Below are 22,325 nucleotides of genomic sequence, written 5' to 3' on the forward strand. Positions count from 1 at the left end.
TTTAGAAGCTGTGCTTTCAGGGAAACATTTGAGCATATTTGGTGGTCGTGTCTAATAGCACAGAGCTACGGGTCAGACATTTTCATTCAGTTTTACAGAAAGATACACAAAGTTCACCTGAGAAGGCTTAGTTTAGTAAATGTGATCTAGTTTTACCCGAACCGAACCTTAAATTAATGAACCTTATACTATCGGCGACCCCCATGACATTAGCCAAGTCCTGGAAATCTGTCATCAACCTGGATTCTCTTTATCTTAAAATGGATTGGAATATGGCGAATGATAGGTTGACACACCATGAAGTGGATGCACAACAGATGCTGTTTTCTTTTAAAAAATCTTTTCTTAAATAAGTGGTTTTCCCAAAAGCCATGGCATATTTACAGAGGATAGGGCTTTTTGTGTATGGGATCCATAGTTAGATCCACAGACATAGAACTGGTGGACTATGTTTGAGTGTAAGTGGAGAGATCTCTGTCTTGTGTACTAAAACCGGAGTGCTGTCAATAGTGTACTTGTGAAGCTGTCTCTCTGCCTTATAACCATCAAAAATTTGTAAAGTTAGAATAATCCCAGGGTCGTTACACAATTTTGCTTGTTGGATGGCAAAATGAACACAGAAATTGTGGAAAGAATTGTGGAAATATCACTTTGTGCATCTCTTTATATTGATACTCCTGAGTAATCCATTTCTCTTGCAGGAAGAATGTGCTTTTTTGAACAATACTGCTTATGCCTTACATTGTGTCTAGAAAAATAGTCCTGGGAAGTCACCTTCGTCCTTTAAAGCTTGGTGTTCTATCAATGTGTTGCCTAGCTCTCTGAGCTCATTGACATGCACTACCCAAATTTGTTTCACTTGTTTACTTGGCTCAGGGCCAAGTCATTTCACCAGAAGGTCTGTTTCTTTTTATGTGATAAATTAAAACCCACCACAGGAACATAGGAACATAAAATACTTAGTGTGTAGTACCTTGGAAGTCTAGGTTAGTGGTGCTCTGCTGCAGATACATTTGCAGAGGAAATTAAACATTTTGCTGAAGCAGCAGGATAATGTCACTTTCTAGGTTTGTTATTGATTGACTGAGCATCTGAGAATGTTTTTGTACCTTGTATAGCAGTTTGAGGTTCTACATCAGGCTTGATATTAGATTTCTCACTTAAATCATTATCACCACCTACTGCAGCCTCTAACGCGTTTTGCATGTGCTGCTGCTGACTTCTTCAAACTGAGTACTTTCATTGAAGATTCTAAGTGTGCCCTTTTATAGCTAAATTTCTACTTTCCTTTTAGCGAATGATAGTTGTGGTTTAACTGCCTCAACTTTGGTGCTGAATAATACTGCTGCTTCAGATGATGATGTTAGCATGATGCTCAAGACCTATTCTTTAATGAAAGTTCAGACATTTTATCTTGTTCTGATGTGTGCCAATGTGTGTCCATACCTACTGAAACGCTGAAGGTGAAGAATGTTGCTGTATTGTGATGCCCTATTGACTTCTGTTCTGGAGCCATCTCTATTGAACCTGTTGTTTTATTGTTCTGCCCCTCTCATTGTCTAAGATGATTTGACATACAACTCATTTTCCAATCCCCACACTGGGTAAGTTCCAGAAAGTTGTTTAATTTGTGTAACTGAGAGAAGGTATTGACAAAGATTTTTAACAAAATCCTACAGAATGTGTGAAACATTTACAGAAATGTTTCTGATTTACATTGCAACCATTAGAATGCTAATGCATGAAATTCCAATGCCGGCTAACTCATTGATTACTATTAACATAAGTTGTTTTTTTTTTTTTTTTAACTTAAGAAATTTTTAACTAGATCCACCTGATCTCCTCCCGCCAACAGACAGAATTTTGGTAATAATATTATTAGAGATAGGCGAATTTCTTAAAAATTCAATTCGACCAGTTTGCCAAATTTTTCGAAAAAATTTCCATCGCGTTAAAAAGCGTCTATTTCCAGCCTGCAGAGAGCCTTGATAGTGGTGTAGAACACTGTGCCTTGCAGAAACATGCATAGGGAGTCTGCTGTGGTAGTGAAATAATACTGTGAGTCAGTATGACATGCAGATGACAGGCATCGCTATTAGAATCACTGCACACTTCACTTATTTGGGCAGTCACAGGGCCAAAACTGACCAAATAACTCAAGTATGAACTCAGCCTTACAGGTCCATGTTAGCATCAAGAAGAAGCGCACTCCTTTTAAACTCTCGTCAGCTGATTCCACATAGATGTCCACAGAACCTATTCTATTAACTGCTTATACAAGTAGAGCCCCCCCCCCCCCCCCCAACAGAGTGGAGAGGGGGTCAGCAGTAAGTTTGTATTGACGTCACTAATTATTTTGCCCTTCCTTTGATCCATCAGAACAATAACCCACAAAAAAACGGATTCTGTCTGTAAAAACATATGCCTTCACTCGGTCAGCATTTGCTCAATAATCCATCAGTATTGCTAATGCCAAAAAAAACAGGAGTGGATCCAAAACAGAGATGACACCTGAATGGAATATTTGCATGTCTTCTGTGTTTTGTACCCACTCCTTTTGGCTACCAAATCATAAGCCAATTCTGATGGGACCCTCCAGGCCTTACAGCTGCTACACAGACAGGATCCGTTGTGCGTCTCTTTTTTCCTTCTTTCTGACAGATCAGAAGAAGGGTCAAATAAAAAGTGATGTCATCCAGGCCAAAAAGGCAAAATAGTGGCCAAGTCATAGAGTGGGCAGGGTGGGAGAACAGCTTGAGAAGTCCACAGAGTGGCACAATGACATAGTGGTGAGGTGGAAGCAGCATGAGAGAGACCACAGAGTGGCCCAATGACAGAGTATGGAGGTGGCAGTGGCATCAGGAGGCCACAAAGTGGCACAGCGACAGAGTCTGGAGTTGACGACATCATCAGGAGGCTACAGAGTGGCACAATGACAGATTGTGGCTGCAGCAACAGCATCAGGCGAAGGCCACAGAGTGGCACACTGACATAGTGTGGAGGTGGCAGCAGCATCAGGAGGCCACAGAGTGGCACAATGACAGAGTGTGGAGGTGGCGGCAGCATCAGGCAGAGGCCACAGAGTGGTGCAATGACCGAGTGTGGAGTTGGCGACTGCATGAGTAGGCCACAGAGTGGCACAATGACAGAGTGTGGAGGTGGCAGCAACAGCTCTGGTGCCACACTACTGCCGGGCAGGACAGCTTTTCCGGGGCAAACTTGGCCAGTTGCGGCCACAAATCCAGTTCGGCTGCCCAGTAGTCCAGGGGATCTTGAATGACGGCAAGCAGGGTGCACTCCAAGTATGCCACCACCTGCTGGTTCAGGTTCTGCTCTAGGTCTAGCTGCTGGTGAGTAATTTCTTCACTATGTGGGTGAAGAAATCTGCTCATCAGCGACTCTAGACTCAGGCTGCTGCTGATGGAGCTGGTACTGCTCCTGCCACCACCCCCCTACCCAGCAGCCATGGCAGTGGAACGTGAGTGCAGAGGGCCCCCCCCCCGGTCAGACCTGCGAGAGGATGGACGATGGCGCAGATAGGGTGCAGCCAACTGACTACATAGGATGTCTCTGTAGTAGTTCAGTTTGTCCCCCCTCTCAGCAGGTGTAAAAAAGGCCCCCATTTTCGACCGGTAGCGAGGGTCCAACAAGGTGGAGAGCCAGAAGTCATCCCTCTGCTGAATGGTGACAATTCGGCTGTTGCTACACAAGTGAACATGCAGCGGACCATTTGTGCAAGTGACTCGGAGGGACTCTCTGCCTCCATCTCCACTGCATACTGCTACGGTGTGTCTGGGTCCTCTGCCTCCTCTTCCTCATCTCCCTCTTGCTCCTCTGGCTGCTCCTGCTCCTCCTCTCCTGTCACCTGAGTAGATAAACCACCCATTTCGCTATATATTGTCTGTGCTTCAATGTCCTCCTCCTTTTCCAGTTCAGCCCCCACAGGGCTCATGTGGCCGTGAGATCAAGGCGCCACTGACTGACTACCACCGCTGCCCGCAGATGGTCTACCCCTGGCACGTTTGGCTCTTGACCTCCTACTGCTGCCACCTTGCTGACTCCCAGCCATGCTACCACCTTGCTGGCCCAGCCACTGCCTTACGGGCAAGCTGCCACCCTCTTCTCCTAATGATGATAAAGCCCCTTCTTCACCCGGCTTCCAAGTGCCATCGGCTTCATCATCATCGAGTAGTGTCTGCACGTCACTAATGTCTTCCTCAACGGTCTCTGGGTCAGGAGCCTGACCGTTCGCAACACCAGCTCCCACACCACTCTCCTCATCACTACTTGCCCGCCTAGCAGGGGAAGCGGCTGATGTCTCCTCCGGATCTTGGCTGGGCAGGAGCTGCTGACTGTCCTCTACTAGCTCGTCCTCGCTGTATAGTGGAGCTGAGCCCACAGCATACAATACTTCTGTGGCTGAGGGAACAGCAAAGGAGAGAGAAGGTTGAGGACAGGTGAGGGCACAGGGCCTGCTCCCGGGCCATACCAACTAAGAGTGGTGTCTGACGAACCCACGGACTGTTGGCTGGGGGTGTCTGATGTCACTTGGGATAAGGTGGATGACCGAGTTAACCAACCTGCGACTCCTGCTGACACACCCCCTTACTCTGCTGCAACCTCTGCCTGCGCCAGAAACATTTAGGCCTCTGCCACTCTTCTGTGCATGGCCTGGCACTTCTCTGACATACTTTTAGCTGAACTAAATAAATGAAAAGCAAATTAAAACATGCCTAAAAGTGACAAATATATTTTTCTTTTTGTACTGAAAGAGGCCACTAAACGCTTTCACCACAAGTAACTGCAGAAGTGAACTGCGTATATTTTTTTCTTTTTGTACTGAAATAGGCTACTACACGCTTTCACCACATATACCTGCAGAATTGAAATGCGTATATAATTTTCTTTTTCCACAGATATAAGCCACTAAAGGCTTTTCAACATAGCACTTGCACTCCAATAACAAGAACAAATTGCTGGAATGACAGAGCTGTATAATGGCTATTTGGATCCCCAAATAATCTTTTCCTGCACTTGTAAATCGCTTTTCTAGCACTGTCCCTAGCGCCTTCTGACATCTTTCCCTGCACTAAGATGCTGTGAAATGATTCCTCCCTATCCTTTCCCTGCACTTATTAAACCTTTTTTTTTAGTTTTTTTTCTCACAATGAGGTTTTTGCTATCACTCTCCCTAGCGCCTGCAGACGTCTCCCCCTGCACTCAGAACACTGTATAATGTCTTACTCCAAGATGGCTGAGGCTTTTTAGGGTTGTGACATCACAGGGCTGGCTGGCTGCTGATTGGCTGCATGCATGGCATTATGGATCATCCTGCCTTCCCAGAGTTCCTTGCCTCATGTCCTCACACGTGTAGCCGCCATTTTAGGAAAAATTGCGATTCGTTACCACGAATCGCGAGGAAATTCGCATTCGTTGTGAATCAAATTTTTCCTGAAATTCGGATCGAATTCCACTTCGTCAGCTTCGATTCGCTCATCTCTAAATATTATGTTCATGGATTTTGCTATTACCATAAAAAATTGACAGACAGCAATAGTCAGGGTCTAAGAAAAAGGTTAATCGCATCTATTCCTAAATTTTCAAGTCACACCTGGTATTACTGTATTCTAGGCTCATCTAAATCTAAAATTACGTAGGTCTTAGTTGCAGAAAGTTAACTGATGATCATGCAACATTTTTGTTTGTACAGAGAGATGACACTGAAGGTTCAGCTAGTGGTGATACTGAAGAATTCAAGCAAACTGTAAGTAGCAGTATGATCTTTAGAGGCTTTTCGTTGATTGTTGAGTTTTGTTAAGCTTTATATTTTGCCTATACAAAGCATTGGTCAGACCTCTTCTGGAATATGCAGTCCAGTTTTAGGAACCAGTTCACAAAAAAGGATATTGTGGAACTGGAGAATTTACAAAAAGGGAAACTAAACTAATAAGATGCATGGAAGAGCTCAACTATGAGGAGGGATTAGCTGAGTTGAATCTATTCTCCCCTGAAAAGGGGGAAAATGATTACCTTATATAAATATATAAATGGTCAAGATAGAGAATTCTCTTCACAATTATCCACCTTAAGGTCATTGCAAATGACAGCAGGGTACTCTTTGTGTAAGGAAGGAATTCTTCACAGTAATGTCTATAAAAATGTGGAACAGGCTCCCTCAGGAAGTAGTTTTAGCACATTCTATAGACTGTAGACATTGTATAGATAGGAAAAGCTGGATGTTTTTCCAGAAGCACATAATTTACCCAGTATTGGAGTTTTAAGGAAAAAATAACATAAACTTTTGATTCATGGAACATCTGATTGACTTACAGGATAAGAATGAATCCCCTGTTGGAGCAAATTGAATCATGCTTTAACTTCCCTGGCGATCAAATTATGTCAGTATTTTTATGCCAAAAGCGGTACATTGTTTTGCATGGAAATTTGTTGTTTAACCTCCCAACCGCTAACCCTGTACTTTTCCGTGCAAAAAATTTTTGCAACTATGGATAACCCCGTACTTTTTCGTCTATATTAAAATCTCACTTACCTGGTCCCGCTGTGCTCATCCAGCGTCGGGTCCGTGTTCCAGCGTCGTCCTCCAGCGTTGGGTGTCCTCTCCTTAGAAGAAAAAGCCGGCTGGCTTTCTCTTCCAAGCCAGCTGGCTTCCTCTCCCTCCCTTCTGTCCAACGTCGATCGCTGGACAGAAAAAAAAAAATACTCACCTTCTCCCTCCGCTCCTCCGGACACGTCTTGTATCTTCTGTGTTCATCCGGCAAATGCAGTGACGATCACCGGGGTTTCCCGGTGACGTCGCTGCATGCGTCGGCGCAGGAGGGAGGCGGGGCGGGAAATTCAAAATTTTGTATTGAGTTCCTTTTGTATTGAACTCAATACAAAAAAGCTGTATTGAGTCCAATACAAAGAAATCCTTATATAATATATTTATATATATAATTGTATTATATATATATATAATATATAAGCTACTGTACATTACATTATACACTATTTTTTTTTTTTTAAACTTTTTTTAGTTTAGGTTTTTTTATGTTTTATAAAAAAAAAATGTATTATTAAATTTATAAAATTTTGGACATATTTCAGTAAATTATGCGGTAATTCGGTGAATTAGAGCCTAAAATCCAAAATAAATTTCCATGCAAAAAATGTAACACTTTTTGCATGGAAGTTTGGAAAGAATTAGAATACCCGGCCATTTTTTATATTCATGATATCTACTAGAACCCTGTTCGGACATATTTCTGTAAGTTACAGGTCTACAATTTAAAAAAAAAAAAAATTCATTAAAACCTGTAACGCTTTTGGTACAGAAATCTAGACATCAGTGTAACGCCCAGGTGGTTAATATTGATGGCCTGTAATTCTTAGGAATAACTCCCGGGTATATTAATATTTGAAACACAAATCATAAATTATAATATAATAAATAATTATAAATAATAATTGATGTGTCGCTCAGTTCACTAATAGTGGACAAAATGTGAATTAGGGCACTGGACAAAGCTGCTTTATGCACTAATAGGTGTTCTTTTACATTTATTATTTATTATATTTAATGGTGATCAAGCTTTTAAAAGCAGAATACAATACTGATGCTTCACGCATCACACCGAGGATGTGATGCAGAAGCCGGCTGGGGATCGCTTAGGACGCTGCTGGATCAAAGGCCGCAGGTAGGGTTTTTTTTTTCTACCCCGAGTGTGACTTGGGGTTACCGCTTTTTGCATGTAAATTTCACCCCAAGTCACACTCGGGAATACCGCCAGGGGGGTTAAAAGGGTTTTTGGTCTTCATCAGGATAACCTATGACTATAGGTTTTTTTTGAGATATGCTGGATTGTAGTATGAATACTCCCCTAGTGATTGATCTTGATGGATTTATGTCTTTTTGACTATGTAACTTGGTAGGTGTCAGATCAGCTCTGTAAGTAATAAGCAAGTCTTTAGTTTGCTGCTGTAAATTGGCAAAGTAATTTTTACCTTAAAGCATAAATAATTTTTAACATAATATTAATTTGTTTCTACTTACTGTTAGTACTGCATGTAGTGTAATATAACCTAGTGTGTAGATAACCTACTGCGTCACTTTTTTATTCATCAAGAGACATAGCCTTTGACTGATCAGCCAAAACCAGTAAGATATATATTGTTAGTTCCATCCTAGCACCACAACCAGACATCAGTATTTGCTGGCATTTTTTTTTTTTTTTTTTTTGTGTTCGGGGAGTTAGGGACTATTTCCTGTATTTGAAGACCTGCTAATTTATTCTCTACTCTAAGGTAGCTGACTTAACTTTAGGTTAAATTCTGGTTTATGTAGTTTCTCTAGTCAGCCAGCAACACCTACAACAACATTTAGATCTGGATTTGCTGCTCTTTGCAGCACTAGCAGAATATGGTATACCATTGATGTCTAAATCATGTAAGCTGTCCTCTTGATTTCTGACTGCTTTCTGTCTGCTGTGGGACACATTTCCCCACAACTGCCCCTACATTACAGGCCTGTGCCACCAACTAATTCACTGGACCACAACAAAGGCTGTGTGATCTTCAGTGAAGTGACGCATTACTTATTTGGCCAGTGAGAGTATGACCAGTCACAGCAAGTAAATATTGCCATCACTGATGAGTTGTTACCATAGTGACATAGTGACCATTGAAATGGATATTTTGTACCACCAAAATTTCATAGTGACATAAAAATGTTGTAGATATCTTAATGACTTTTGACCAGCTTTTTATTGCAAGAACTGCCTAACAGAATAAAGCTTTATTACATGTACAGTCCCCCCAGGGGCAGTACTTCCATGGCATCAGGAACCAGTAAACACAACCTCAAGGCCAATGTTGAACAAAGCACTAGTTTCAGCTTCATGTGTGGGCATTTCCCAGTATGTACAATTATTAGATAAATAGGAATCCTTAAAACCCAGCATTCTCCCTTAAGAGGTCATGTGAGTCCACTGCACCCAGAGGAGTTGTAGCATGTGCTCTGTACCCAAGTACCCAAGTGGATACAGAGCATGTGCTATACCTCCTCTAGGGCCGCAGATGCAGTGAAATCGCCTCTGGTGATTGGCTGGGAAAAGGGAAACCCTGATGACGGCTCCCCATTCACCTCTAGTACTAAGTCTTGTCCTCATTTGCCCTCTAGTGCCTGGGCATCCCACACTGCCAGTAATCAGCCTTGCATTGTGAGATAACCTGTAAAAAAAAGTTAAAAACAGTTAGGCAAAAAACACACACATACATTAAAAAATTAAACATACTTTATATAGAATAGTGATAAGAAGTGTATGTTGATGAAATAAAAGGAATTACCCTGGTAACACAGGATGGACTCATATAGAACAGTGATAAGAAGTGTATGTTGATGAAATAAAATGAATTACCCTGGAAACACATGGTTGAAAAGGGTACATAAGAAGTAATCAGAAAAATCTTAGACAGGAGGTGGAGAGAGCAAAGTAAAACCATGGTTCCCAGGTTTTAAGAAAAATTGGTTGGGAGTCATTAGGAAAACATTCATATGGATATATGGTTGTTTTCAGGCATATATGCTTGTTTTCAAAGCCAAGTTTGTTTTGCAGCTAAAACCAGAAAAATAGCCAGTTTATGTTGAGCTGAAGTTAACCTTGGATTATATGATGGAGAGCTAACCATTACATTTTGTTTAAAAAAAAAAAAAAAAAAAAAAACAAAGTTCAATATGAAAAAGTTACAGATAACATACAAACATGTTGTAGCGAAACATTAGTGCAAATATTTATATCAAAACTATTTTGATGGTACCTTACAAGAAGGAACAACATAGGGGGAACAGAATGAGGGGAGGGAGAGAAGAGAAAGTCAACACCAGAGAAAATACAATTAAAATACTAATATTACTAATAATAAGACCAATTGGAGGTTACTGCAGAAGCAAGATCAATAGATCCTCTTGTTTGGTTCAGTGCTTGTTTATTAGGACCTACTTGGTCATGGGTATTTCATGCTTATAATTAAGCCAAAGTAATAATAATTTAGTCATGATTTTTAATTTGCAGTTAATCGAAGAACTGGGGCGATAATTGCCGACTAAGGATGAATTTTTACCTGGTTTCGGGATGACAGTAATATAGGTCAATTTCCTCCTACCTTCCTGTAAATAATTGAAAAATGATACCAAATACAGAGCTAACTTCAATTTAAATTTCTTTGTAAAAGGATATAGAAAATACAATCAGCACCCAGAGCACTATTACATTTTAGTAGCTTTATGGCATTAGACTTCCTCCACAGTAAATAGTTTCTTTAAAAGTAACCTGTGTTAAACATTTAGGTGTGGGAAAGAAAAAGAGGGGAAAATATCCACTGCCACTAGAGAAAAAGGGTAGGAAGAATCATTTAGTTCACTAAAAAATACTTCAAATTCCTGTAGAATAAGGTGAGAATTTTGGATCGTTCTGCTAGACTGGGGCAGAGTTATGTCCCCATCTTGTCAGTCTATCCCTCTTTTATTACAAGAAAGTATTTTGCTAGCTTTTGATATAGCAGCTTGATATTGCATGCTGTTATTAAGTCTATGACCTACCAGAACCCCCAGATCCTTTTTTCATTTCTGACTCCCCCAAATGTTTTCAACCTAGACAGTATGAAGCACCCATGCTGTTAGCCCCCAAGTGCAAAATTTTACATTTCTCTATATTAAATGTCATTTTCCACCAATCCCAATCAAACAGTAAATCCAGGTCTGCTTGTAGATTATAGACTTCATTCCAATACATAGTTTGGTGTCATCTGCAAACACAGAAATGGTACTTTTAATCCAAAAACTCTATATTATGTATAAAGATGTTAAACAGTAAAGGTCCCAAAACTGAACCATAGGGTACACCACTAATAACCTGACCATCCAGAGTATGAATCATTAATCACTACTCTCTGGATGTGGTCTTTAAGCCCTGGTTATAATTTTGCTCCCTTTTTGAAGATAGGTACCACATTGACCTTTTGCCAATCCATTGGTTCTATGCCAATGATTAGAGAGTCTCTAAAAATTGGAAATACTTGGCTTTGAAATAACTGAGCTCAGCTCTTTGAGGACACTTGGATGTAATCCATCTAGTCCTGGTGCTTTGTCAACTGAGATTTTGCCCAACTGTTTCTCAGTCATATCAATTTTAAGCCATTGTGAACCATTTAAGGCAGTAACGTTGCTATTATGAATTTGGATTTGAGCTCTGCCATTTTTCTTTGTGTACACAGAGCTAAAAGAAAGTGTTTAGTAAATCGGCTTTTTCTTTTTCTTTACTTTTTCTTTATTGAGGTTTTAGGTGATAGAATCCTCCAGCAATGTGTAACATGGTAGATTTTTTTGATGGGCAGAGAGAGTTCTGTATGTTCTGACGATGGCCTAACAATGAAATTTTAGAGGGTGTTAGTTACAAGTATCCCTCACTTGTACTTCTAGTTTTGTTCATGCCCCCCCCCCATTCTGAGAAATTGAGGTTCAGGTGCTAAAAGCCTCCAGCAATGTGTATCATGGTAGATTTTTTCATGGGTAGAGTTCTTTATGTTCTGACCATGCCTTAGCACCCTAAATTTTAGGGTGTGTTAGCCACAGGTGTCCCCCACTTGCACCTACATTTTTGGTTTTGTTCATCTCCCTGTTCCAGAGAAAATAGGGTTCAAAATAGGGAAGGGGGCAGGGTAGTGTAGTATGGCATTTCTAGTTTTCTGACAGGTAGGTATAAATTTAGGGGTCACACCTTCTTGCTATGTAAGTGGACCCAGGGGTTCATAATTTGTATGTTTATTTTCGGGCTTCTAGACGCACCTACTTTTAAAACAGCAACCCTGATGTTCAATTTTCACTAGTTTTTATTATTTTGACCCCCATATTTTGAAAGTTAAAGGTGGGGAGATGAAATTTGTAGTACTGCTAGCTATAAGGGTCCACTATTGTACCCTGAAAATCCAAAATCAAGTCGGTACGACATACTGTTTAGGAGATATGGGGGTTTGTACTCGAAGAGATGTAAGGCTGCAGAACATGACAGACACAGCTTTCAAACTTTCCTGACGTTCCTGGGAAAATTGGGGTTTAGTTTAGATTTTGATGGGCAAAGTTCTTTGGGTGTTATTTTACACTTGTCCCCCACTTACACCTCTAACTTTGTTCACCTGTAGCCCCCTGTCCGAGAGATATTGGGGTTCAGGTGATAGAAGCCTCCACCAATATGTAACAATGTAGATTTTTGTTTAATGGGCAGAGTTTTTTATGTTCTGACAATGCCTTAGCAATGAAATTTTAGGGGTTGTTAGCCACATGTCTACCCCACTTGCACCTCTGTTTTTTTCACCTTTACCCCCAATTCCTAAAAAAAAATTGGGGTTGAGGTGCTTGAAGCCTCCAGCAATGTGTAACAGGGTGGATTTTTTTGATTGGCAGAGTTCTTTATGTTCTGACGATGCCTTAGTGATGAAAGTTTAGGGGGTGTTAGCCACACATGTCCCCCACTAGCACCTCTAATTTTATTCACCTGTACCCCCGCTTTTCTGAGAAATTGGGGTTCAGGTGCCAGAAGCCTCCAGCAATGTGTAAAAGGGTAGATTTTTTGAAGGACAGAGTTCTTTATGTTCTGATGATGCCTTAGCGATGAAATTTTAGGGTGTGTTTGTCACAGGTGTCCCCCACTTGCACCTACATTTTTGTTTTTTTACATCTCCCTGTTCAAGAGATGGGGTTCAAAATAGGGAAGGGGACAGGGTAGTGTAAGATGACATTTCTAGTTTTGTGACAGGTAGGTATAAATTTGGGGTTCGCTCCCCCTTGCCATGTAAGTCGCCCCAGGGGTCTATAATTTTGTATGTTTAATTTCGGTCTTCTAGACTTACTTTTAAAACAGCAACCATGATGTTCAATTTTAACTATTTTTTATAATTATGACCCCAATATTTTGAAAGTTGTTAAAGGTGGGGAGATGAAATGTAGACTTCTGCTAGCTATGAGTGTCCCCTGCGTACCCTGAAAATTTCAAGTTGGTTTGACAAACTGTTTAAGAGATATGGAGGTTTGTACTGGAAGAGATGTAAGGCTCCAGTTTGTGACATGCAGCATTCATACACAAACACAGCTGTGAAACTTTCCTAAGGATGAAGTCATTGTACATGCCTCCTGGTAGATTTTTTCGTTAGAACATTGGCTTTTAAGCAGGCATCTCTCTGTGATGAGATAGTAATCCGCAGAAATAGCGGATCGTATGGAGGAGAAAAAGGGCAAGTCCAAGAAGGGGGTAGAAATGTATTCTGTCCCCCCATACATAGAGCAGCAGGGCACCAGCTGGGGAGGTTGGCGCTTGGTCCTCTGTAAGACCTATTTACATCAGAGGAATATCCTAGTGGGAAGCCGAATGAGGGCTGTTCTATGTAAAAAATTAATAAAGTCCACTACGTGTATGAGTATAGTACTGACAATTATTGGGGCATGTACTTGGGCATGTAAGAGGACTACATACCGGCGAAAAAGGAGGTAATTATTAAAATTATTCCCTCACTACTTATTGACTTATTTGGACATAAGTACTATTACTAGTGTAACCACAATTATTTGTCCGATAACTTTATGGAGACCTAATATCAATAAACACTGGACTAACACCCTCCCACTACAAGGGACTCCCTATTCACTTTTTAAGCAATCCCACTTGCTATCTATAAAAAAAGCCAGAAAAATTTCTGTATTTCTCTTAAAAAAATAAAGATATTTTATTCTGATAGCACTTGCTATCTATCAAAAAAGCCAGAACAATTTCTGTATTTCTCTAAAAAAAAAATACAGATATTTTATTCTGATCCCACTTGCTATCTGTCAAAAAGCCAGAAAAATTTCTGTATTTCTCTCAAAAAAATAAAGATATTTTATTCTAATCCCACTTGCTATCTATCAAGCTATCTTTTTCCCGAATAAGTAAAAGATGAGCGGTGGAGGCAGGGGAAGGCGTGGCCTTGGGCAACCTGCCACATCTGGCAGGGGGCATACTCCTTGGGAGTCCGCCACTGTAGGACAGCAGCAGCAGCAAAACATTGGAGGCAGCAGCACAAGTTGTCAAACAGGTCTGAGATGTGTGCCGAGCACCAGTACAATGGTAAATTTATTGAAAGGACGTACTACAATCATTCAGCCACTCTTTGTTGAGAGTATTGTGGACTGGGTCTCAGGGGTCTTAAGTGCAGCAGACTCTTCTTCTGCAGCAGCAACTAGCATAGCCGTGACCGGAGCAAAGACAGGAGTTAGTGTGGCTAATGTGCCTGTACCTCCTGATGACTCTCCCTTGTTGTTTGACGAACAGCCTGAGGATCTGTCATTGTGAATTTTAGAGCAGGAGGCAGACTTTGTGACCCTTGGAGAATATGGTCAGCACTTGCTGGGCAAAGGTTCTGCATCAGTGGCTGCATTTGCAGAGGTTGGCTTAGATGAAAAAGAGGATGATGATGACGACCATGATGTCACCTGGGAACCACCGATGCGTGTAAGGGCTAGCAGCAGTTCCGAAACAAATGTAGAGTAAAGGCAGCAGCAACAGACTGGGGATAGAAGGGGCCACAAATCTGCCTCATGTGAGTCCCAAAGAACACATAGAGGAGTGGGCACAAGCAGTGGAACAGTCAGAGACGATGTGATTGTGGGGGAGATGGAGCTGGAGCAGACGCAGGGCACCCAGCAGACGCCGAGGCAGGCAAAGAAAAAGAGCAGCAGAGTGGTTGCACACACCCCTCCAGTGTGATCCTTTTTCATGCTGAAAGATGATGATGGGTGCATAGCAATCTGCATCCTGTGCCACAGGCAGATTTGCAGAGGCCAGGCTGGATCACATTTGGGTACAACATCCCTGCTTTCCCACATGCTCAAGAACCACAAACCAAATACAACATTTGTCGCCGAAAGATGGGTACTCCAGTGACCCCTTCAGCTTCCCTAGCTCTCAGTACCTTCATCCCACTCTACCAGAGCTCTGCACAAGGCATCAGGCTATGGGCCCAACCAACAAAAGAGTCATCAAACTCAATTTACCTCTAGCCAAACTATTGGCCTTGCAGCTACTACTGTACAGCATTGTGGGCTCCCTTCCGTGACCTGATGGCCTGTGCCCAGCGTTGGTGGAATATGCCAAGCAGGCATTACTTCTCCTGCACAGCTGTTCCCAGTTTACATGCACATGATATGGGTAACCTCTCTTGCTCATTGGCATTCTCGGTGACTAGTCAAATCCACGTCACCATGGACAGCTGGAACACCAGGCACGGTGTGGCCTTGCATAGCTGCAGCACCTGGTACCCCCGCTGAGGGGTGTGGTGGGAAAGCATGGGCCACCCCAGTCCTCTCCCTCCTCTGCCTCCTTCATTCCTTCTCCTGGCAAACCTTCTCTTTTCGACACTTCTCCTGAAAGGCCAGCAGCAGAGAACACTGCGGCTCCCTCAAGCACACAAATTTGCACAGAGAGGTTGAGGCTTGGCTGACGCCCTCCCGGCTCACAACAGGCAACGTAGTGTGCGACAACGGGGCCAACCTTGTGGCTGTGGTGCACATGGGCCGCATAACACATGTGCCCTGCTTTGTGCAGGTATGGAACTTGGTGGTGCAGAAGATCCTCTGCACGTACCCAGGACTGCAGGACTTACTGAGACAGGCTCGCTCCATCTGCAGTCATGTACGCCGATCCTACCCTACTGCCGTCACGGCGCTTGGAAAGATCCAGCGCCAACAGAGGCTTCCACCGCATAGACTGATTTGTGACACTGTGACTAGATGGCCCCCTTTGAGCAGGTCACAAACATTGTGAGTCAGGAGCGGTCAGCCTAGAGCAATGTTATTCCCATCATCTTTCTGCTTGATAACACTCTTTCATCTTTCTGGCCTGATGGAAAGTGGCGATGGAAAAGAAGGGGAAGAAATAGGGAGGAGGATGAGGCTGATATTACACTCCATAGTGCACAGCCAGCATCAGAAGAAGCAAGAAGGAACACTGGCCAGCATCAGGAGGTTCAAGAGGAGGTGGAGGAGGAAGATGATTATGATGATGATAAGGGAGACCATGTTGGTTCTGCTGGACAGGACCTGTCCAACCCGCATGTGCTCTCACACCCCAGGCATTGTGTGGGCGATGGAAAAACAGGAACCGCTGCCACTTGAAGAGGAGGAGGTGGGTTATAAGGAGGAAGATGAGCCCAGGGAACCCCCCTTTCATATGTGTGTCGACATGTTGCGATGCCTACGGAGGAACCCCCGCATTTGCAGCATCAAAAACAAGGATGATTACTGGCTGGCAACCCTTCTGGATCACCGCTACAAAGACAAAATGTCACAGTTTCTACCCAACCCGGCGCAAGAAAAAGAAAAGGTGACCCGCCTGAGCAGAATACTATGAGACCGGCTGTGTGAGGAGTTTGGCGCACCACATTCCACACAGAGAGCTCAAGCGGACACCGCCTCCTCCACAGACTCCTGTAGCGGCAGCAGCAGCAGCAGTAGTGGCAACAGGCTGTACACATCCAAAAGTGTAGGCCAAGGCAGGGGGGATTTTCTGGATGCCTGTCAAAACATGATGCGGCCACCTAAAACAAGTGAACTGCAGGGGGATAACCATCAATGAAGCGCATGGTGCACGATTACTTTTTTCTGGCTGTTGGTGGTGGTGTTGACAAAAGCAGTTATGAGGAGGATGCCTGTCATGATGCCATTCATTTTTGGGTCAACAGGCTTGAAATCTGCCCGCAGTTGGCACAGTATGCCATATTATTATTATTACTATTACACATTATTTATATAGCGCCATCATTCTACGCAGCGCTGTACAAAGTCCAAAGTCGTGTCACTAACTGTCCCTCAAAGAAGCTCAAAATCCAATGTCCCTACTATAGTCAAATGTCATTAATGTAGTCTAGGGTCAATTTAAGAGGAAGCCAATTAACCTGACTGCGTGTTTTTTTGGGGATGTGGGAGGAAACTGGAGTACCTGGTGGAAAGTCACGCAGATACGGGGGGAACCTGCAAACTCCATGCAGATAGTGTCCTGGCTGGGATTCAAACCTGGGACCTAGCGCTGCAAAGGCTGGAGCACTAACCCCTAAGCCACTGTGCTGCCCATAAAGGTTCTTTTGTGTCCCGCATCCAGTGTTCTGTCCGAAAGAACCTTCAGTGCTGCTGGTGGAGTGGTAACGGACAACAGATCACCACTGTCGCCGGAAAATGTCAATCACCTCACCTTTTTAAAAATGAACGAAAGGTGGGTTACTAACAACTATCATATTCCCGCTGCAGATATCACTGATTGACTGGCACAAGGACTCACTAGGCCAATCAAGAGGTCTCTGTGAACCCACACTGCTCCTGTGCTGAGTCTGTGTCTGCCTATCACCAAACACCCTGTCAGCTAAGCCTGCCTCGGTTGGAATTTTTCTGGTAGTTATCACAACATCCAAGGGTGGCATTCTTCGCCTGTGTCATGCCTGCCATTGTGCCATCTAGCAATTTACTTTACATTTCTGCTGCTTCCTGGAGGCCAACAAACTACAGAGGAAAACCCCCAGTATTGCCACACTGATAGGTACCATTGCCTTTGCCTAATATTTCAGCTAAGTATTGTAAAATTGAGGGTTGGCATTCATGTCATCCACTTCATGATGCAAACTAGCAATATCGTCTACCTTCCTAATGCTTCCAGCACTACAGACCACAGCAACAGTGCAGGCGCACAAAACATCTTGGTCTTGCCCTTCTATGTTTAATCACAAATTTCCAATATTTGCATTACACACTTCTGGGTGTCATTGACGATGCACTACACCCAGCTCTAGATGCCAGTTACAAATGCAGTCCACGCTCAGCCTCAGGGCCTACCGCCTCCTCCTGATGCTGTTGCTGCTGCCGCCTGTCAGTACTCTATTCACTATAATTGTATTACACACCTCTGGGTGTCATTGATGATGCACTACACCCAGCTCTAGATACCAGTTTTCAATGCGGTCCACGTTCCGTCTCAGGGCCCACTGCCTCCTCCTGATGCTGATGCTGCTGCCGCCTGTCCCTACGCCGTTCACTATAATTATATTACACACTTCTGGGTGTCATTGACAATGCACTACACCCAGCTTTGGATGCTAGTAACAAATGCGGTCCATGCTCGGTCTCAGGGCCCACCACCTCCTCCTGATGCTGTTGCTGCTGCCGCCTGTCAGTACTCTATTCACTAAGAGATTAACCAATTATTCTGTACATATATATATTCGAACATATGTAAACCGTCATAGTCCCAGCATACCCCTGAAGAAGCCTACCAGGTGAAACGTGTCGGGAACAAATTGACTGGAACGGTTAATTGTATGTGTTAGCAGAATATAGTCTATCATGAATATCTCAAATCTGTGCTGATATAACGGAATCGATTATATATAACGTGATTGCTATGTACTTACGTATGAATGACCTTACTATTAATACATGAATAATTTATGAGCCTCTGATCCCCATCTCTTTCTGTTCTTTTACATATTTGTAATTGTATATTTAAACATACTCTACAGGTATTTTTAGCAGTTTGGTTATGGTTTAATATAAGGTGAGCAACTTGGGCAGGTCAGTTGACAGGAACTTTTTCCAATATTTAGCACTGGTGGGAAATAGGGGGATCATTCACATTTTTAGGAGGGCAACATCAAAGGTTTTGTTCATGAAATATTATAAATGGCCAATATAGAAGTCATAACCAAATAGATTCAGTAGGCTAGGAATTAAAGTTGGTTGCATTGTTTGTCTACCTGTTTGGGAAAGCCTTCTGAATCAATTTGGCGACTTTAGATTTTAGTTTTTCCAACCGCAGATTGATACTCAGAATTTAAGCAACCTATGTTCCGATACAACATTACTATACCTGTCGACAGATAGAAGGCTTCTGGTGCCAGATTGGCTGAACCCTACTATACCTGTCAATGACAGTGGTGAGTAGTGAGCCTTTCAAGAGACACGGTGCATTCTTGTACCACAGAGAACACATACCTAAGAGTAGCTTCTTGGCCCTTGGTTTTGTGGCATTTCTTTCTCTAGCGAAAGAGGAAAAGAACTCCATTGCAGTCAAAAATCAGAAAGCATTTAGGGTATAGAAGAATTGATTGTATTTGATAACAAAACCATTTGATTTGTTGTGCTAACAACTTCTTTATTTCTCCAAAGTGCTTGCCTGGTCTGCCAGGGCCAGTTGGGCCTCCAGGACCACCAGGTTTGCCAGGAAGACCAGGTTCTAAAGCTGAAAATAGGGGCCCACCAGAAAAGCATGGTAAAGATGGAAAATCTGGAATGCCTGGATCACCAGTAAGTTGATAACATTTACGTGTATTTTGATACTACATATACACAATATATTGTTTAGTGAACTGTATATTAATGGATAATGCTGAATTTATCTACATACCAGTTTAGCAACATTTTCAGAGACAGTAAAAAAAATAACTAATCTTTAAACAAGAAAAGAATCCTAACAAAGTGTTTAAAAGAAAGTAATAATTGGGCTCTATCTAAAAAACAGAGAATCAGACTTTTCTTTAACATGCCCTAGTGGGTCCCAAGATGGCTGCCATTTGATTGAGCCTCCCAACTCCTGAGTGGATAGCTGATTTAGCAGTCGTGTTCAGGGGGTCTAGGACGCTCCCTGACTCATGGAACGACAAATTTACCTGCAGCTACAAATGGCGAAGATGCGGACCCCCCTACTCCGTCCATGCAGTCAGAGCCTAAAATGGTGGAAATGAGCAGCCTGATAATACACAGGCAGCTTCCCCTGACTTCAAATCCAACTTGGATGACAACTCTAGAAACAGCTCCTCTCTATCACTGACAAGTGCACAACCAAGTTCAGACTGCAGGGATGCTGCATTGCTGGAGAGGTAAATAGCTTTTGCAGCAGGAACTCTCACAAGCCACTGACGAGCTGTCACATAGACTGAATGAACAGATCCGGGAACTTGGCTCCAGGATCAAAGATATGGAGCATAAAATGAACGACAACATAATGATGATTGATTCAAATGAACAAGATCTCAATACACTCTAGGCAGATCTACAGACAGCTATTCTTAGCCTAGTGACTTGGATAATCGCCACCGCAGGGACAACATCTGCATCAAGGGGATCCCTGGGTCTATTGTGGACTTACCTGGATTTACTTTGGAAAGATTGAAATTCGATCAAATCTACCATGCTTTAGGCCCTAAGAAGTTGGAAAGCCCTCCCAGAGATATAATATTGCAACCTACTTTCTATAAAATTAAGGAGGAGATAAAAAAAATGACCTGTAACAAGTGGGATCCCACCTTCCAATCACATTCCTACCAGATATACGCAGATCTTGCACCCCAGACCAACCAGAAGCGGAAGGCCCTCAAGCCTTTTCTCTCCACTCTAGAGATCAAATACCACTCTCTCCACTCTGCAACAACTAGAGATCAAATACCACGGAGGCTTCCCCTTTAAGCTGGTGTTCAACTACCACAATCAACTTCACACTGTCTCTACACCTGAAGAAGCACAGGAACATTTTGAACGTCTAAAGCTCCGTTCACTAGAAGCTTCACCATCCACCAGATCCCCACTGAGGCCTCAAAGATCTCCCCGCATGTCACCATTGTGGGAAAGATTTGCAAAATGCAAACATTTTCCTTCCAAGAGATCATCACTCATGCCAAGTGGGTCCCTCTCACCAGATGGTTGACTACACATCCCTACTTTAGTTGGATTCCCCTGGTTTTACACATTTTATTTACCCTTTATTAAATCCTCATTAGGAGACATGGTGAGAATGACAAGGGTATATGGGAAAAACCTGGGTAACATATCACAGCAAACCATAAAATACCTCAAACATGGTGTCAAATAAACTAGTGATCCTATCCCAAATTGTGCAGGGATTTAACTCCCCTAACATACAGAAGGAAAGCATGTATTTATTACATTTATTATTTATTACCTCTATCCCTGCAGGAATGTTGGGCCTATAAGAGACAAGATTCTCTAATTGGTCCAAGGGTATATGTCTAAAGTATTTTCACAAACACTATTTACAAGTGTTCCAATCAGTCTTTCATGAAAAAAAAGAGAGGAGTGCTACTGATGTTTCATAAATTCCCTTCTGTGGTTCCCTTGCTGTGAATTGGGAGACTCTAATATGATCATAGATCCGAAACTAGATCATTCCCTGTTCATTGACCCTAGGGCCTCCAAACTAACCTCCCCCCACTCAAAGGCTTTTTCAGAATTACTCTCACAGTACAACCTGTGTGATGTATGGAGAGATCTCAATCTCAATGCCAAGCATTATACATATTATTCATATATTCTTTTTAGCATAGCATTCTTACTCGTAATAACCATATTTTTGTACCACAGCAATTTCTACCCCTGGTGTCCAGATCGAAAATCCTGTCTACCTCCTGATCCGATCATTCTCCCTTGATGGTTGAGTGTACCTCCCTAACTCCTTGCTCCACAGAGTTTCATTGGTGCCTAAATGACACAATGCCATGGTGAGGAGGATACTTCGATATTAACAGTTCCTTAGTGTCTTCACCCCTTACTCTTTGGGATGCTCATAAGGTGACAAAAAGAGGTTCTCTGATTCAAATGGCATCGCACCAGAAAAAAAGGTAGAAATCTAAAAACAGACTAACTCACGGAACGATTAGAGCACTTGGAAGCCAAATTGAAGCAAAGTCCATCTAAGCACTTGTATAAAGAAAGACAGCAGACCAGGATGGAGCTGATGCAATGTTAAATTACCAGGTGGAGAAAATAATCCGATGGTCCAAGAGATAGTACTATGCGAGGGCAAAAAAGCCTGGGTGGGTGGATGTTGGCTAAAGTACTTAAGCCTAAATCTCATTTTGCAACAATAAAGCTCAAACTTTCCAATAGTACTATTACCTGAATTTTAGCGCTGAACCAGCTGATGAGTACTTCTCAAATATCTTACTCCCAACTCGAAACCAACGCAGGGCCGAGCTGATGGAGGCCGATAATTTTACAGGGGAAGCACTGGCTGTGAATAAAACCCTAAGAACCAACAAATCTACAGGGCAAGATGAATTTTCTACCCAGTACTACAAAAAAATTCCAAGAATCTTGGCCCCCAGACTGGTGGACATGTTAAACCTTATGGGGGACCATCCTCAACACCTTATGTCTTTCTTTTTAGCTCATGTCGTGTTGCTCCCGAAATCAGGCAAGGGTATACTAGATCAGCACAACTATAGACCGATATCCCTATTAAATA

At 42.6% G+C, this 22,325-nt stretch overlaps 1 protein-coding gene across 4 annotated transcripts in view; it reads left to right on the forward strand.

Annotated features, from left to right (window-relative positions):
• The window catches only part of COL15A1 (collagen type XV alpha 1 chain), a 493,232-nt gene that overhangs the window by 177,070 nt on the left and 293,837 nt on the right, over positions 1 to 22,325 (forward strand). For 3 of the 4 annotated variants that reach the window (XM_072411942.1, XM_072411943.1, XM_072411945.1), the window contains exons 10-11: positions 5,711 to 5,764; positions 19,235 to 19,372. In XM_072411942.1, coding sequence (XP_072268043.1) covers positions 5,711 to 5,764; positions 19,235 to 19,372 — 192 coding nt within the window. The remainder of the gene's footprint in view (positions 1 to 5,710; positions 5,765 to 19,234; positions 19,373 to 22,325) is intronic. The other variant, XM_072411944.1, reaches the window with a different exon arrangement.

Source organism: Pyxicephalus adspersus, chromosome 5, assembly GCF_032062135.1.
Source record: "Pyxicephalus adspersus chromosome 5, UCB_Pads_2.0, whole genome shotgun sequence".
NCBI classification, from domain to species: domain Eukaryota; kingdom Metazoa; phylum Chordata; class Amphibia; order Anura; family Pyxicephalidae; genus Pyxicephalus; species Pyxicephalus adspersus.